Source organism: Cajanus cajan, chromosome 6 (assembly GCF_000230855.2).
Source record: "Cajanus cajan strain Asha chromosome 6, NIPB_CcT2T_4, whole genome shotgun sequence".
Lineage (NCBI taxonomy): Eukaryota > Viridiplantae > Streptophyta > Magnoliopsida > Fabales > Fabaceae > Cajanus > Cajanus cajan.
Genome location: NC_138522.1, coordinates 1,870,805 through 1,888,662, shown reverse-complemented (window position 1 = coordinate 1,888,662; position 17,858 = coordinate 1,870,805). Strand labels below are relative to the sequence as shown.

The 17,858-nt window shown below is 34.9% G+C and overlaps 1 protein-coding gene across 1 annotated transcript; it reads left to right on the top strand.

The window, feature by feature from the left end:
* The first annotated feature begins 9,679 nt into the window (after positions 1-9,679).
* On the top strand, positions 9,680-12,267 carry LOC145949289 (3-methyl-2-oxobutanoate hydroxymethyltransferase 2, mitochondrial-like). Its single transcript, XM_083059367.1, has 7 exons — positions 9,680-9,691; positions 9,806-10,012; positions 10,092-10,238; positions 10,679-10,732; positions 11,107-11,169; positions 11,282-11,380; positions 11,663-12,267. Exons 1-7 carry the CDS (start codon positions 9,680-9,682, stop codon positions 11,774-11,776), a joined length of 696 nt encoding a protein of 231 aa, XP_082915493.1. The 3' UTR covers positions 11,777-12,267.
* Positions 12,268-17,858: the final 5,591 nt, after the last annotated feature.

Genomic DNA, 17,858 nt, shown 5'->3' with positions numbered 1-17,858 from the left:
TGGAATGAACCATAAAGCTTCCATAGTCTTTATTAATTTTACTCTCTTGTGCTTCAGACTTCATTACTGATAAATATTTTTTGCTGTCAGATTCATCTAAAATTCTCGCAACCATGTCACTAGCATGTAGGGGTATTCATAGATCGGTTTTTTGAAAAATTTGAACCGAACTGAATCGAACCGTTTTATAAAAATAGATCGGTTAATCGATCTATTTTTTTATAAAGTAGATCGGTTTGGTTTTTTTAAAATATGAATCGGTTTTTTTGGAAATTGGATTGATTTAGTACAGTGCGGTAATCCATTTTTTACTCATATATGGATCGGTTTTTTTAAAAAATCGAACCGAACTGAACCGATCTATTTTGTAAAAATGAATCGGATATTTGAATCGGTTTCATAAAGTGAATCGGTTTGGATTTTTTTTTCAAAATAAATCGGATTTTTCAATGCGAATCGGATCGGTTATGAATTGGTTCGGATCAATTTGGATTTTTTGCACACCCCTAGTGGGAAGGGTTTTTTGATATTAACAGACAAATACATAGTTTGGATAGGAGTGGGCAAAAAAAACTAAACTGAACTGAACTGAACTGGTGGTGAACTGTACTATAAAAAATTGAACTGTTTGTAAAAAAACTGAACTGAACTGTTTAAAAAAAACTGAACTAAACTGAATTGTTGTAAAGTTGAACTGTACTGAACTATAAAAACTGAATTGAATTATAAAAATTGAACTATTTTTATAAAAGAATAAAAATTAAATGTGTTTAACATGTTATGTCTTAATGGATTAGCTCGATAGTCTAATAACCAAAACTTTAGAAAAAAAAGTGATCTGAAAAAAAATTGTATCAATTTTGTCGAACTTAACGGATCAATTGAGCTATGATGAACTACTTATTTTTAGGCTAAAAATTCACTGAGTTTGTTTTACTTAATTTTATATTTTTTTCCTTTGAAAAATTTAAATAAAATGAAAAATAAAGTAAAGTTGGCAAATGTGTCCTATTTTAATAGATCAATGAGTCAAAATTGTTCAATTCAAAATATCATAACAATTTAGTGCAGTTTAAATTGTAGTTCAGTTCAAGTTTTTATAATATAGTTCAGTTCAGTTCAATGACACAAAAAAATAGTTCAGTTCAGTTCGTCTGAACTAATGTTTAGTTTAGTTCAGTTCATATGAACTACTTTTAAGTTCAGTATAGTTTTTATAAGTTCAGTTCAGTTCAGTTCGTTTTGTCCACCCCTAAGTTTGGAATACCTAAGGTTTTAAGATTCTTTTAATGATAAAATTGGGTTATTGTCCCTCATTTGTTTAATTGAATGAAAAGAAGAAGAAAAAGACATTGCTTTGAGGTGTCTTTCCTTTCAAATGGGAATTTGGGTAAACTGAGTTCCAGCGTCTCTTATTTTCTCATTTGGAGAAATATTCGAATCTTTGACCGATTAGATTCTCAGTAGCTTAATGTCTCAATTTTCTTTTAGCACCTTATCCCTCCACCTGTTGAGGAATCCTCGTGACTTAATCTTCGTTAGAATGTGCCTTTAAATGGTTTGGACATGTACTTGGCTATTATTTTAAGTCTGTGGAACTTCTCCAAGAGAACATAAGTAATGATTGAATTGCATACAAATATTCATTGAATTTCGTATACGAATTTATTGTCATGACATAGTGCTGCTGGGACATTTACCGTTTGAGTGACATTTATGGACAGCAGAACTGGTCAATTCAGACGATGATGATGATGGATTTGATTCCTCTACTGATATGCAGGCACTTATTGATGACACAACACAAGGTTCCTTGCTTCAGAACTGGTCAATTCAGTCAAACACAGGTTGGCATTTGTTATCTAAATTCATGCATGTGGTATAGGTTCAGTGTACCGTTTGACTTTTGTGTTTCAGATTCTAGTGCATCTTAATACAGAGGAAGATGTTTGAGATGAAAATTAAAATAAAAAAACTAAATATCACATAATAATAATAATAGTAATAATAATTATTATTATTACTATAATTATAATTATAATAATAATCATCCATTGTGTTGTTTTGGGGAAGTTCAATGCCTTATCAGATCTGAGTCTCCGGCCCGGAAAAGTTAGTTTGACGATCCAATTCCGAGGAGTTTATGCCTTTGTTTGTATGGGTGTCAAAGACGTGATTTTTTACGTTTAACTAGAAATAAAAAATAATAACTTCTCCTTGAATTCATAATTAAATGTGAAAAGAGAAAGGAAACTTGCGTTTAAAAATCAAAAACCAAACAAGCACTATGATTTGGGATATTCAACTTCACCTATGCAGTGGTATAAGGACACAAGAATGTTGTTCCAAAATGCTGGACACGATAACAATACCTTCACAAAATGGTTTTCAGTTTTGGAGTTAATTATATTGCTGCTTCTATATGGAGTTGTTCTCATGAATTATTTTTATGTATGGTTATAAATTTGTGTTCATTTTCTTCTACTAACAATCTAAGATTTTGTTTGTATCACATAATCCCAAATTTTTATGTTCTTTTCTGATATTATTTTAAATAATTTCTAAATTAAGAAATTTCAGAAAATAACAGTTTTAGCATATTATAAAATTGATTACTCATATTATCTCATTTAATTGTTTTTAAATTTTTGACTATTAAAAATTGGAATTTTATTATTTATTATTCTTTTTAAATGACTTTCATTTTTTTCTAATTCCTCAACCTCTATAAATAGGCATTTCTGAAGGAAAAATACATACTGAGCAAAGTTCTTTCTTTCCTCCCGTTTCTCTTAATTCTAAATTTTTCTTCTTGCTAGTTCTATGGTATGTATACGGAATCTTGATGTACAACATATATACTAACATATTCTTTTAAGGAAATATTTCTAACAAACTCTTTTTCTTATAATTAAAATTAAAAAACAAAATTATATGTGAAATTCATATAAAAATACGATTTTATTATTTGATAATTTTCAATTATTAATTTCAGTCAATCTAAAATATATTTAGAAAGACCATATTACATATTATATTGTTAGCATTTCTATTGTAAAAACCAGATGTAGATTACCTACCCCAAATTGTGTCTCTGTTCTGGTCTCTTTCTCATATGTAAAGAAGTTACATGTTACTTAAAATAGTTTTGTTTATTGGCAATTTAGAAAAACAGAAAAATTCAAGTAAATATTTTAAATAACATGTTATAAGGTGCTCAATAAACACACAATGGATACGGACATGGGTTTCAAATTCATCTTATAAGGAGCTTAAACACGCGATGGACGAGTGCTTGTATATTACTAATGTTTTATTTATTTATTTATATTTGGTGATAAAAAAAATGATATATACATAATTATGGTGACTTTGATCACCACAAGAATAACTATTTATTACTTAAAAAATCACGGTGAGTTAAACTCACCATTAATCAATAAGTTTAAATGTGTTTTTATTAACGAATTCATTATTCATATAAATTAACACTTATCATTTATTTTTCATATACACTATATATATATATATATATATATATATATATATAATTATAATAACATCGGTGTAACTTTTACAAGTATTATATCACTCAATAACTTTATATTAAATGTGAATTTTGTAAATTCAACCGTTAGAGTGAAAGTTCATATCATTTTATATGTATATATCAAATTGTTAAAATTGAACAACTTGAAAGTAATCAAAATGTTTATATTTTAATATATTTTAAAATGTATATATTACGTAATTTTATTTTATAAGAATAAAGTATCAAATCATCTTGGATTAATATAAAATTTTGTATATATGATCTAAGAGTAAAGAACTTTCAATCTAACAATTGAATTTACAAAATTTATCATTTAATATAAAAAATATTAAACGGTGTAATACTTAGTAAAAGTTACATCGATATTATTATAACTTTATATATATATATATATATATATATATATATATATATATATATATATATATATATATATAAGGAATTAGTCAATTCGGACAAAATTCTTATACTAGAAAATAATAAAGTAAAGTAAAGATAAAATATTATTTTGAATTAATACAGATTACATAATAAGGGTAAAGATAATTATTTTTGATGAAGGAGATGAAGAAATTTCATTTGAGAAGGATAATCTCATTAATTTTAATATTTTACTCTTAAAAAAAGCAGGTAAATGATTGATATAAAATAACAAAAAGTAAAAACTACAACCCGCCAAATAAATATATTAAATAAATTTGTTACTATATCTTTAGATGTGTCTTACATGTACTTATTCATATGAATTATGAATTTCAAGCCTACAAAGTGTGAATTTTACTTATTTACACAATTAATAAATTATTAGATCTTGTTCTTACCGGAGATCAGTCGTAAGGGACGATCTACTGGACAAGATTGGTAAGTCTCCTTGGGCAAGATTGGTGAGTCTCTTTCGCTAGGTACGTCAGCTGCTCCGAAGTGGGGGTGGTACCTGTAAAAGAGACTCCGATGCTAAAGTTAGTACTTGATAGTGTAATCGTCTCATATATATAGTGTACGTACCTTGATGTGAATTAGGATTTTCTTCTTATACGAGGGTAACGTTGATTTGGGCCTGAGGTTGGTCACGGCCCGATATGTAGTGGGCCTCTATTTTGGCCGATGTCATGTGGCGTATATTCGATGTCATTTAGCGCTTTAGTGTCGAGCTCAAGCTCGGCTTCATGATACGGATAGTACACTAGTCTCCCGAGCTCCGAAGATCACGGGTTGAGGAGTTAATGCCGAGTTTAGTGAAGGGTCGCGACTCTTCATTTATGCCTCTTAGGAAAAATGCCATGTGTCATAAAGTGTCGTCTCGTTTTCCAAAATGCATGGGAGGTGCCTAATGGGGGGTGACGGTTTATAATGATGGGATGTACCCGTCATTATGAGCCCTATTAAATGCCTGTCCGTTTTGTCATTTTTCACTTTTGTTTTTGAAAACACTTTGCCCCTTTCCCCTTCGCGCACTTCCACTTTCACTCGTTTGGCTTCGTCTTCACGTTTAGTTTCCCCTCTTTATCTTCTTCGCCTCTCTTCACTGTTCCCATTTTCGTCCATCGTTGCCATTTTTGGTATTCAGGTCACCATTCTTCGTCATTGTCTTATCGTTTGAAGGAGTACCAGATACTTCTCTTCTTTTGTCTTGCCTTTCACCCCTCCTCTTTTCTAGTTTTCTTCATTGTCCATGGCCAGGGAGGGAGAGAGTACCGCGCCTTCTGCGCCCGCCAAAGGTAAGGGCAAGGCGCGTGGGAAGGCGGCGGTCGGAGAAAGGGTCACTGCTGAAAAGAAAAGGGGTGGAAACAACCCTAAGGATTCCCACCCCCTATTTCTGTCCCAGGGTACGAATGGGTCAGGGGGAATGTCAAAGAGTTTGAGAGTCGCTTCCGGGCGTTTCTGGATGTCAACGCCATGTGGAAATCCCTTAAAATTTGTAGTTCAAAGATTTCCAAACTCATCCGAGTAGAGCCTTGCCAGCCCGGTGAGCGTGTTTACATGGCGGGTACCACTACTAGAAAAATTAATATTTGTGACGAATTTTGTGACGGAAAAAATAGCATCGCTAATAGTGATGGATTTTGTGAGGGAATTTTAAGTTTTGTGACGGACTAGAATTTATTGACTTTTGTGACGGATTTTGTGACGGAATATATTCCGTCTCTAAAAATCCGTCACAAATTTCGTCACTGAATAAAAAAAAAAAAATTTGTGACGGATTTTGTGACGGAAAAATTTTCGTCTCTAAAAATCCGTCTCAAATTTCATCGCTAAATAAAAAAAAAAATTTGTGACGGAATGAACTTCGTCTCTAAAAAATCCGTCACAAATTTCGTCACTAAAATGAAACAATTTAGTGACAGATTTTTCCCTCTCAAAATTCTGTCACAAATAGGTTAAAATATTTTGTGAAAAATTTGTGACAAATTGTTTCCTCTCAAAATATTAAATTTTATTTATGAAACTTTTATATTTAAGAATTATGCATAATTAAAGAAAATATGTTAAATTTTTTTAAGAAAATAATAAAATTAAAAATATTTTATTTCATTAAAGGACTACAAAAATTATGAAATTCATTTAATTAAATAAAAAATTGTCAATTTTGAACATAAGAAACTAAGACATTCATTAAAAATATTTATAAAAAAACTTGTGAAATTAAAAAAAAAATATTAATTTAATTTTGGCTTAATTACATTTTTGATCCCTCAAGTATTGTAATTGTGCAATTTTGATCCCTAAGATTTTAATTGGATAATTTTAGTCCCTAAAGGATTGTAATTGTGCAATTTTAGTCGTTTAATTTTTAATTGAACAATTATAGTCCCTCAAAAATCATAATTGTGCAATTTGAATCTCTCCCATTAAAAATTTAATAATTTTAAAATTTTAATATATATATATATATATATATAATAATAATAATAATAATAATTTAAAATTATACAATTATTTGCTTATTTAAGTTAACATATACTATAATTTTTATTAATGTAACAAATGATATATATTTATTATTGCTAATAAATTAATATCAATAATATTTTTAGTATATTTATGGATAAATTGATAATTTGATAAATATAACTTAGTATATATTAATATACTTTTACAAAAATATAAATATAGTAGATAAGATATGTATATTTATATTTTTGTAAAAGTATATTAATATATAATAAGTTATATTTATCAAATTATTAGTTTATGTATAAATATACTAATAATATTATTGATATTAATTTATGAATAATATTATAAAAATATAATATATATATATATATATATATATATATATATTTTTATGTATTTATTAATAATAAATATATATCATTTGTGTGACACCTTCTACGCCACATACCATAACACAAATAACAAAAATTGAATAACATAATATTTTTCATAATTGAAATACCAAACATGTTTAATTCAAATCAAAACTCATGTATTTGTGGAATTAAATAGATATTCATACATGTCATGCAACAAGGAATACAACAGAACAATCAAAAAGCAAAATATAAACTTGCATAGTTTGTTTGTTTCTCTCAAGGTTCTCTTAAGAACCTACATAGTATTCTAATCCATACAATAAACATCTTACTCATATAATTGTCTCTTACAATTGCATTCTCTTATGGTGTGTTTGGATGAAGAATTTTACAAATTCAAGGAATTTTAAATTCTTAGTATTTGAATTACTTTGATTTCAATTTCTATCATTCTTAAAATATTTTGTTTGGATAATTAAGTCAATTCAAATATCTCAAATTTTAAATTATTAGGTTAGATATGATAATTTGATTCTATCATGATAAAATTAATTTTAAAAATATATTTATATGTTGAGATTTTTAAAATAAATTTTATAAAAATAAATATTAGCTAATTTTTAAATATTTAATAATTTTAAAAATTAATATAAGATAATATTTACTAGAAAATCTTGTTTTTAATTTTAATGTGTGCAAAATATTTTCATATGACAAAGAAAAAGTTTCCAAGACAATAAATTTCAAACAAATAGTCAATTTATCTGCTAGAATTGAGGATTTAGACAATTTTATAATTTGCCACACAATCTATTATATTTTTCATTTATTTCATTCATTGTCAATATAAATTTAATTATAACATTATTTCCAATTAAATTATTTTTATTTTCACTATTTTTTTCTTAAATTGTTATATGCATTATAATTTGTCACATACTATATTATATATTTTCATTTATAGTAAAAAATATGAATTTAAATTTTAACAAAAATATTCTTTTTTAGAATTTGTTTCACCTTTCTAGATTTGTTTTGATTTCAATTTCAATGTTTACTTAAATGAGTGATGAGTATCCTCGATTTCCATATTTCTTTTAGAATTAGGCTATAAATATAACAAAAAATTTAGAATTAGATTTATTTTCTGGATTTTATCTTCTGAATTTATTTATCTTGATTTCATTTTCAATTTTTATATAATCGGGTGATAAATATGAATAAAAAATTATATATAGTTAGCTTTAATTTTTCTAAATTTATGTGTTGTTATATATATATATATTAATTTCTTTTTTTTTTATATTTTAAATTTCACAATGAAGATAAAAATATATTTAACAATTACTTTGATCTCTTGACTTGATTATGTGAATTTAATTTATTTAATTGAATGATCAATATTAAAATATTTTAAGAACTAACTCTAATCTTTTCAAATCCTCGATTGTTATTTGAGAATAATAATCAATACTAACAGAGAGTTGTTATATGGTATACTTAAGAGTGATTTTTTTTTTTTAAATCTGTTGATCTAGATTGTGTTTGAGAGAAGGCATTTAAGTAGCTTATTAAGTTATTTTAACTAGTTTACAAGCTAATTCGATTAAATAAGCTTGTTTAGTATGGGTGTTTATAATTTATTTTTATAAATTAATTGAAATAACTCAGTTTGTAAGTCTTTTTTTTATTCTTTTTACTTTTTTATCCTTATTATTTTTTTGAAATTATTTTTTATTCTTTTTAATTTAAAAACTACTTTATCTTTCCTGTCATTTTCTCATCCTCGTTATAAGAATTATTTCTTAACATTTTATAATTATCAATTATCCTACAAAAAACTTCCAATTCAATTAGCTAGTTCACAAACTTATAATTTTTCAGTTCTTAACTAATAAGTTTTCAGTTCTTAACTAATAATTTTTCAGTTCTTAACTAATAAGTTCTTAACTTATAATTTAAAAACTTCCTGTCATTTGAATTATGGGCCTACTTGCAAAACTAAACAAATTTCTGTTTCTGGACAGTTTGACCTTCGCTCGGTTTTTTGGCTCTATCTAGAGCTACAGGACTCCGAATTGAGCAATCTTGGTGGCGTTGGAAAGTTAAGAGAAAAAGCTACAAATGTCTCACTAATGTGCATCTCCTAATTCGAAGCCTAAGATGGTCAAAATGGAGCCCGAAAATGACCCACGGAATCTGGAAACGTTTTGGGCCTTGTTTTGCAATGTTCAAATCAGTTTGGGCCCAATTTGACCCAAGCCTTCTAGAAGGGCAAAAGGGTAATTTAAGAAACCCTAAAAGAGGGGAGAAGGGAGCCCTCTTCAACGAAAATAATTTCCCTCGCGCGCGCCCCTGAAGCTGAAACCCTAAAAAGTCTCGCGCGCCCCTGGGATAAGCTCATGACCTTCCGCGGGCACCACATCCGGCCTTACGTGGTGGGAGACTAGTGCTTCCCGCTTCTACTGCAAGAAGGTTCTCGAATCCTACACTGAAGTCTCCGACATCGACGCCATCATCGAGCAATCCAACGAACCCCTCCCCGCCGCCTCCACCACCCTCATAAGCCTGTCAATCTTTCTCCTCTTCCTTCCGCCAATGCTCTGTAACGTTTTTCCTTTATTGTTTATCGTTCTCTTATTGTAGGGACTCTGCCTCCGTTCCCATCGAAGCGACGCCGGAAGAAACGAGGAAGCAGCAGAAGCATCCTCATGCATTTTTGCGTTTAGTTGTTTCACTCATTCTTCAATGCTTTTTAAGTGTTGTCCTTTTTATTCTAGTAAATTACACTAATTTTCCTGCATTTCGTGTTCCTCAGATTTCATGGTAACCTCTGCTTTTTTTAATGTTACCCTGCTTTTTAACGTTTATGGATGTCACCGTCATTTTTTCAAACAACTTAAGAGAGTTATTATAAGGGTAAAGAAAAGGTTTATTTGCAATTTTGTGAATTTCAAGGGATAATGGTGTAATTTATTTTTTTGAATTTAAGCAGGCGGTGGATACAGCAGTTCAAATTTTGAAAGAAGGAGGAATGGATGCCATAAAATTGGAAGGAGGGTCTCCTTCGAGAATTTTTGCAGCAAAGGCTATTGTTGAAGCTGGAATAGCTGTAATGGGCCATGTAGGCCTTACTCCCCAGGCCATTAGTGTTTTGGGGGGGTTTAGACCTCAAGGAAAGAATGTTGCTAGTGCTGTCAAGGTGTGTGTCTTGATGCACCTATTTGGTGTTTAATCCATTTTATTGTTGTCTTTTAACTGAAGGAAATGAATTTGTGTAGGTTGTAGAGACCGCATTGGCTTTGCAAGAAGCAGGGTGCTTTGCTGTTGTTCTGGAATGTGTGCCTGCACCTGTTGCTGCCGCAGCAACAACAGCCCTTCAAATTCCTACTATTGGAATTGGGGCTGGACCATTTTGCAGTGGACAGGTCAGTTGGCCTGATTGCTCTTTTGGCTAAAGGATGAGTGCGGCCTACATTGGTGGCAGTGGCACCAATTTTGTATAGCTAAATATGCATGATCATTGTTTTATTTGTTTCATCAAATTGTTGTTTTGGACTTTCTGTTTCGTGATTAATTGTTTCTCTTGAATGATATTGCCACTTTCATATGTATGCGTGTAGAAATTATTGAGTTTTGAGAATATTTTAAGATTGATCTTGAGTCTCTTTAGTCTTTACTGCTTATAGCAAGGGATGGAATTCTAATGTGGTTACCCCTTAGTCATTATTCAGATAATTGAACAAAGCATTGCTTGTGAGTTTCAATTCTACTTTACACTTGTTCTTCTGGTGAAGAGACGAAAGAAATCTTTTCTAGGTAAAGCTTAAAGCAGAAGATTTCTAATTTAGTTTCATTGTTCGTGCAGGTTCTGGTTTACCATGATCTGCTTGGTATGCTTCAACACCCCCACCATGCAAAGGTATTTGTAGCATACCTTAACCTTGTTCTTCTTTCAAACATCATAGGATTCATTGCTAATTTTGAGGTGACGTATCTTTTTCAGGTTACTCTAAAATTCTATGTTAGTCTGACTACATTCCCTCAAGCTTTTTTGATAAAGTTTGGCATCATATTGTCATCAATATGGTGCTTTTTGGTCTTGCTATTTAATTTTTTTAGATATCTGATTTACCATTAAAAATATTAATGAGCAATAGTTACAATTCCACAATGATAAATCAGGAGTTAATAACAAGCCTGCTTTGGTTCCCCCTGTCAAGCTCTTTTGCTTGTGGAATTGTTATTGACATTAGGTTAAATATAAACATTGATTTATTAGTTGCTTCTCTTCAGAGAGTAGCAGATGAGAGGACAACTAAAGCCACAAAACTTGAGCAGAAGGTGGCACTTCTTGAGGTACATGAATAAATAGTTAACGTTTTTTCCTTTTTGAATGTGAAGGCTGATTAGTGATTACTATTCTGAAAGAAAAATCTGCTAAAATGTTTTTGGTAACATCTATTATCAGGTTGAATGTGCAACTTTAAATCAAGAACTACAAGACATGGAAGCCCGTGTGCGCCGGGAACAAAAAAAGTCACCAGAAGAGGCAAATCAAGTAAAACAGGTATTTAAACAGATTATTGAGAAGAAAGTAGGCCATTTTTTTAACTTTATTAGGTTTCCTTATATTTCATATTGTCTACAAAGTTTATCGATAAGTGTATAGCATATTTAGAGTCAATGTCGTTTGTTGTTTATTGCCACCAATTCAAAGCACTTTCGATTTTCTGTATAAATATAACTAGAGCACATATTTTGATTATTTTCTATCTTTTATGCATATTAAATGTCACTGTTTAGAACTAGACCGTTCCCATTATTGATACGTTTGGTTTCTCTGTTTCAGGCTGAAATGCAAAAAATGAGAGTTGAAATGGCTGCCATGAAGAGGGATGCTGAGCATTACTCACGTCAGGTAATAATTATGTGTTCCTTTAATATTCTCTTGAATAAAATTTAAATTCACCAGTTGGATATAGAAATAAATAAAACCTCTGTGTTTCTTTGTGGGCAAAACTTAGACTTAATGGTCATACTGCTGCATTTCCAGTGAAATTTTCAAGTAACGTCCTCGTGTACTGCATCATTTTCTGTAGTTTTTATCATATAAGCTGTCTTGTTTCTAATTTTGGGGTTAAATAACAGTAAAAACACTTGGTAAAACCATTTCTTTGCCTAAATGTGTGCCTTGTGGATTTTGATCTCTAAATGATGAAAAGTATCATGGCTATGAATATACTCCAATGAAGCTTTATTGTCATAGTTACACTGATAGAGGTCATTCATTATTTTTCATGTGTTGTTTTGCCGATTAAGCACATCATTAATCTTGGGAACTCCTCTTGATGTCTGTATTGTTCTTTTATCTTCATTTTAAATGATATCATGCATTTTCATAAAAAAGACTTGATATTTTTGTTTTGATTGATATTGTTTCAATAATAGTCTCTGGTAATCGATTACAATAAATGGGTAATCAATTACCAGAGAACCTTTTAATAAATAACTTTCGAACATATGATTTCCATTGTCTGGTAATCGATTACATGTATAGGTAATCGATTACCAGAGTTTTAAAACAATAGTTTTCTCAAATTCAGTAATCAAACAGTTAGCGAGGGATTCATCCCAGTTAGTGACGGATAAAATCCCTCTCAAATAGCGAGGGATTTAATCCCTCTCAAATAGCGAGGGATTTAATCCCTCTCAAATAGCGAGGGATTTTACATACCTCTCAATCCCTCTCAAATAGCGAGGGATTTAATCCCTCTCAAATAACGAGGGATTTTACATACCTCTCAATCCCTCTCAAATTGCGAGGGATTTAATCCCTCACAAATTGCGAGGGATTTAATCCCTCACAAATTGCGACGGATTTTTATTAATTTCTAAACATTTATTGTTACAAATTTGTGACGGAAATTATATTGTTTGTGACGCCTTAATTCCGTCACTAATTGTGACGGAGAAAATAATCCGTCACTAAATATTTTGTGACGCCAAATTTTGTGACGGAATCATTTCCGTCACAAATTCCGTCACTAACTTATTTGTGACGGATTTTATGAAGTTTAGTGACGGATTTTTTCCCTCTCTAATTTTAATTTTTCTAGTAGTGTACCCCGAATGCCCCCTTTTTCTACATGTACGAGTGCTTCTTTAGGGACCTCGGTGTTTGCTTGCCATTCACCGAGTTTGAGTGTGCTTTCCTTAAGTTTGTCAATGTGGCTCCCTGCCAATTGCACCCCAATAGTTGGGGTTTTTTGAGGGCTTTTCAGGTTTTGTGCTCATCCCTAGGAATGAGTGTGTCTTTGCCTGTTTTCTTGCACTTCTACCAACTGAAGTTGGGCGAGCCCCCCTTGGGCTGGGTGTCTTTGAGTGGGAGTAAGGTTGGGGGGTTGTTCCAGCTTTAATCTCAATCTTACAAAAATTTCAAAAAAGAGTTTTTCCAGATCCAACTTGTGGTTGCCAATCCAAGGGAGGAGGTGGTTTTCCACAGTGAAGGGGAGCCGAGGTTCCCTTTCTTTTGGCAGCAAAGCCTAGTCATGTTCAATGGGTCGAGCTGTCTTCATTTGTCGAATTCGGACAAGGATGACATCGTTAAATTGGCCGAGCTTCCATGCCCTTTGGACAACAAACTCGTCCTGTCCCTTGCCAATTTGACTGATAAAGAAAGGGGTTTAGAGAGTGAGTACTTCATTGTTTTCCCTTTGTCTCTTCTTTTTTTGTTGCTTCTAGCGATGTTCTGATGTGTTATGATGTTTTGTGTTGGCAGGTCTGATGGGAAAGAGCAAATGGCGCGAGCTAAAGGTGAAATTTAACACCGAGGAGCTCGAGGTGCCTGAGCCTGGTGAGGAGGTTGCCCCTTGGAGACTCGTCGCAAGAGGAAGAGGGCATAGAAGGAGGTCGGCGAGGCTTCGGGTGCCCCCGTTCTCGAGGAGGTGACGTCTAAAGCCGCCGATGCCACCCCCATATATTTGACCAAGAGTCCTCGGGCTGAGACTTCTCCGAGGGAGCCTGTGGTGGAGGCTACCCCAGAGGGACAGGTTCTTGCTTCACTCTTGCTCAGTATTGTCCTTCTTGTGTTACTCTTGTGCTTGTAACTTAGAAATTTATTTTGATTTTGATGCAGGTGGGTCCGGTGCCTTCCTCTGCCGAGGTTCGCGGGGAAGGCTCAAGTTCTAAGGTGCTGGGATCGGCTCCTTCCGCCGTTGCGCCTCCTCCTCCAAGTGCTCCGAGACCAAGGTGTATCGTGCAACGCTACGATGTCAAACATCCGATGTCAAACATACGATGTCAAGGCTGGATCACGTAAGTGTATCCCTAGACGTGACATCGTTGTGGAGTTCAAGCATGACTGCTGGGGAGTTTTTTAAGGAGGACCTGGCCTTCGTCGCTGACAGGGCGATGATAGATAAGGTTGGTCTGGTGGAAGGCCTGGATTCTATGGATCTTTATGCAGAGGTCCATCGCTATAGTGGACCACTGGAGGCGAAAGTGGCCGACGCTTCAGGGCGAGCTGGAGAAGGCGAAGAAGAGTGAAGCCAAGCTCCAAGTTTTGAGGAGAGATCTTTAAAAGACTAAGAAGTCTTTGGAGATTGCCCTGGAGGCCAATGAGGCGTACGCCGCCGAGGTTGGTAACCTGCAAGAGGTTGCCAAGGTTTGCAGGGTCGATACGGAGATCGCGGAGCCGGGTCCTGTCCTTGGAAGAGGAGAACCGGGCCTTGAAGGCTGAGTTGGGGGAGGCCGCGGAGAAGCGCCTATGCGACGAGGTGTTCCTTGCTGGTAGGGAGGAGATCGGGGCCTTGAAGGCTGACATGGATGTGCTGATCTCCTCGAAAAAGAATTTGGAGGAGAAGCTTCTCGAGACCGAGCGTGCCGTTGTGATTGAGCACTGGCGGGGCTTTGCCAAGGTGGTGCGTCAGGCTAGGTTGCTTGCGGCCGGGGTGGACCTTTCTGCCATGCACATAGAAAAGGATGTGCGGGGTGGGCAGTTGGTGAATGAAGATGACTTGTCCGAGAGCACAAGTGACCACGCTGCCTCTTAGGCCTTTTCCTTTTGTTTCCATGTACTTAATTTATTTTGCAGTTTTTATGTATGAACTCTCTGTTTATATTGAATAGACTTCGCCTATGTTTGCATTTGAGTTTTTGTTTTTGATCTTGCGTTTGAATGAATTCGACTAGGGGTGACCTTGAATTTTTGGTCATGGTTCGTACTAGACCTTTTTTGCTTTTATAAGGTTCAAACTTGGTGCTAAGGCTTGGCCTTTAAGTTTTTTGAGGCTCAAAGTTGGCCTTAAGGTTCGAACTTGACCTTTATTTTCTCAGAGATTCGAACTCGACCTTTATTTTCTCTGAGGTTCAAACTCGACCTTAAGGTTCAGACTTGACCTTTAACATAATTTGCGCAAAGGTCTGAATGTGACCTTGATTTACGAATCGTGCTAAGGTTCGAATTCGACCTTAGCTTGACATAGATCATTCCAAGGTTCGAATTCGACCTTGGCTTAATATAATCCGTGCCAAGGTTCGAATTTGACCTTGGCTTAATATAATTCATGCCAAGGTCCGAATTCGACCTTGACTCAATATAATTCGTGCCAAGGTTCGAATTCGACCTTGACTTAATATAATTTGTGCCAAGGTTCAAATTCGACCTTGGCTTAATATAATTCGCGCCAAGGTTCGAACTCGACCTTGGCTTAATATAATTCGTGCCAAAGTTTGAATTCGACCTTGGCTTAATATAATTCGTGCCAAGATTCAAATTCGACCTTGGCTTAATGTAAATCGTGTCAAGACAGCATGTAATTGAGGAAATATGAGTAAAGTGAGTCATTTTATTGATGTTGTGGGTGTGCCTCGTTAAAAACCCTCTCAGCCAAAACCCATTTTTCTATTTTTTGGGACAAAAGACTAGGTAGGGAAAAGAGTACAACACCCCCTTTGTACAATTCAGCTGAAGTAAAATTTGAGGTGAGTGGCATTCCAAGTTCTTGGAATGGCCTTGCCACTGAGTTCTTCTATTCGGTATGCTCCATTATCCAAGTTGTCAGCAATTCGGAAAGGACTGTCCCAGTTAGGCACGAGTTTCCCTTTTGATGGGTCTCTTCTTGCCTCTCCTTGTAGTCTCCATACCAGATCTCTGACTCAGAAAGAGTGAGGTCGGACCTTAGTATTCTAGCATCTAGAGGCGCAGAGTTTGCAAGCTTCTTTGATCCGAGCTTCTTCTCAGAGTTCGTCTATTAGGTCGAGGTTGACTGCCATTTCCCGAGTGTCTTGCTCATTGTTGAAGGTATGACGTCGATGAGATGTGTCGCCGACCTCGACTAGGATCATGGCATCGGCTCCGTAGGTCAGCCTGTAGGGCATTTATTGAGTCGTTGATTCAGCGGTGCAATGATACGCCCAGAGAATGCTGGGGAGCTCGTCAACCCATTATCCCTTGGCACTCCCTAGTCACGTTTTGAGTTCTCGAAGTATCACCTTGTTCGCGGCTTCGGCTTGGCCATTGGTTTGGGGGTGTTCTACCGAGGTTGGTAGGTGTTTGATTCCGAGCTCTCGGAGGAAATTCTCGAAGCTTTGCGCAATGAATTGCCTTCCGTTGTCGGTGACGAGAGAGTGTAGGATACCGAACCGGCAAATGATGTTTTTCCAAGTGAATTTTTGTACGTTCTCGACAGTGATCTTGGCGAGCAGGCAAACTTCAATCCACTTGGTGAAGTAGTCGATAGCGACGAGGAGGAACTTTAGTTGTCCTTTCGCAGGGAGATTTCCGGTGGCTGCCGATGTGCATTGCTGAATTGTTAACATTCTTTGCATCGTTGCACGTAGTCTTTACAGTCTAACTTCAGTGTGGGCCAGTAATACCCAGCTCGGATTACTCTGGTCGCCATTGAATGCGCGCCAGAGTGCATGCCGCAGATGCCTCGGTGGATTTCCTCAATAACATAGGTGGCTTGGGCCTTGGTCAAGCATTTTAACAGAGGGGCCGAGATGCTTCTTTTGAAAAGTTCACCTGCCACAATGATAAATTTAGATGACCTTACTCTCAATATTTGAGCTTCATCTTTATCTTCCGGCAACGTCCCTTCTTGCAAATAGTTCCAGATGTTGGTCATCCACTCCTTGTCCACCACGTCATTGACGCTTATAACCTTGGCATCCAGGCTGGGGGAGTTGATGGTCTCTTGGATGATGGTCCGATGCTTCCCAGGGCGCTTTGTGCAACTTGGACAAGAGATCGGCTCTGGCATTCTGCTCTCGGGGAACATGGTGTACTGTGAATTTCTCGAAGGATGCCATCCAGTTGGATGTTTCGTGGTAATACCGTTGCAGCAATGGATCCTTGGTTTGATAAACACCACTGAGCTGCTCCACCATGAGCTTGGAATCACTGTTGCATCTCACCTTCTGTCCAATGTCTCGTGCCAACCTCAATCCTACCAACAACGCTTTATACTCGGCCTGGTTGTTAGTGGTTTTGAACCCAAATTTGAGGGACTCTTCAATTGTAACGTTGTTTGGGCCTTCTAGAATGATACCTGCACCACCTCCTTTAGTGTTAGAAGATTCGTCAACGTGTAAGGTCCAAACCTGCTCGTCGTCTGCTAAGGTCGGGGTGAGCTCGGCCACGAAGTCTGCTAGGTATTGGGCCTTCAAAGGGCCTCAATTTTCATATCGAATGCCGAACTCGGACAACTCCACTAACCATGCTATCATGCGCCCGACGAGTTCTGGCTTTCTCAGTATTTATTTGATCAGGTAGTCTATTTTCATCACGACTTGATGGCTTTGGAAATAAGGTCGGAGATGTCGAGCCGAGGTGACTAGTGCTAGGGCCAATTTTTCAATTGTTTGGTATCTTTTTTCCGTGTCTTGGAGGACGCAGTTGATGTAATATACGAGAATTTTCTTCTTGTCACGTTCTTGTACCACAACAGCGCTGATTGCATTTTCAGCCACTGCCAAGTACAAGAGGAGGTCAGATTGATGATCTGGCCTCTGTAAGATTGGTGGAGTTGCAAGGAAACTTTTGA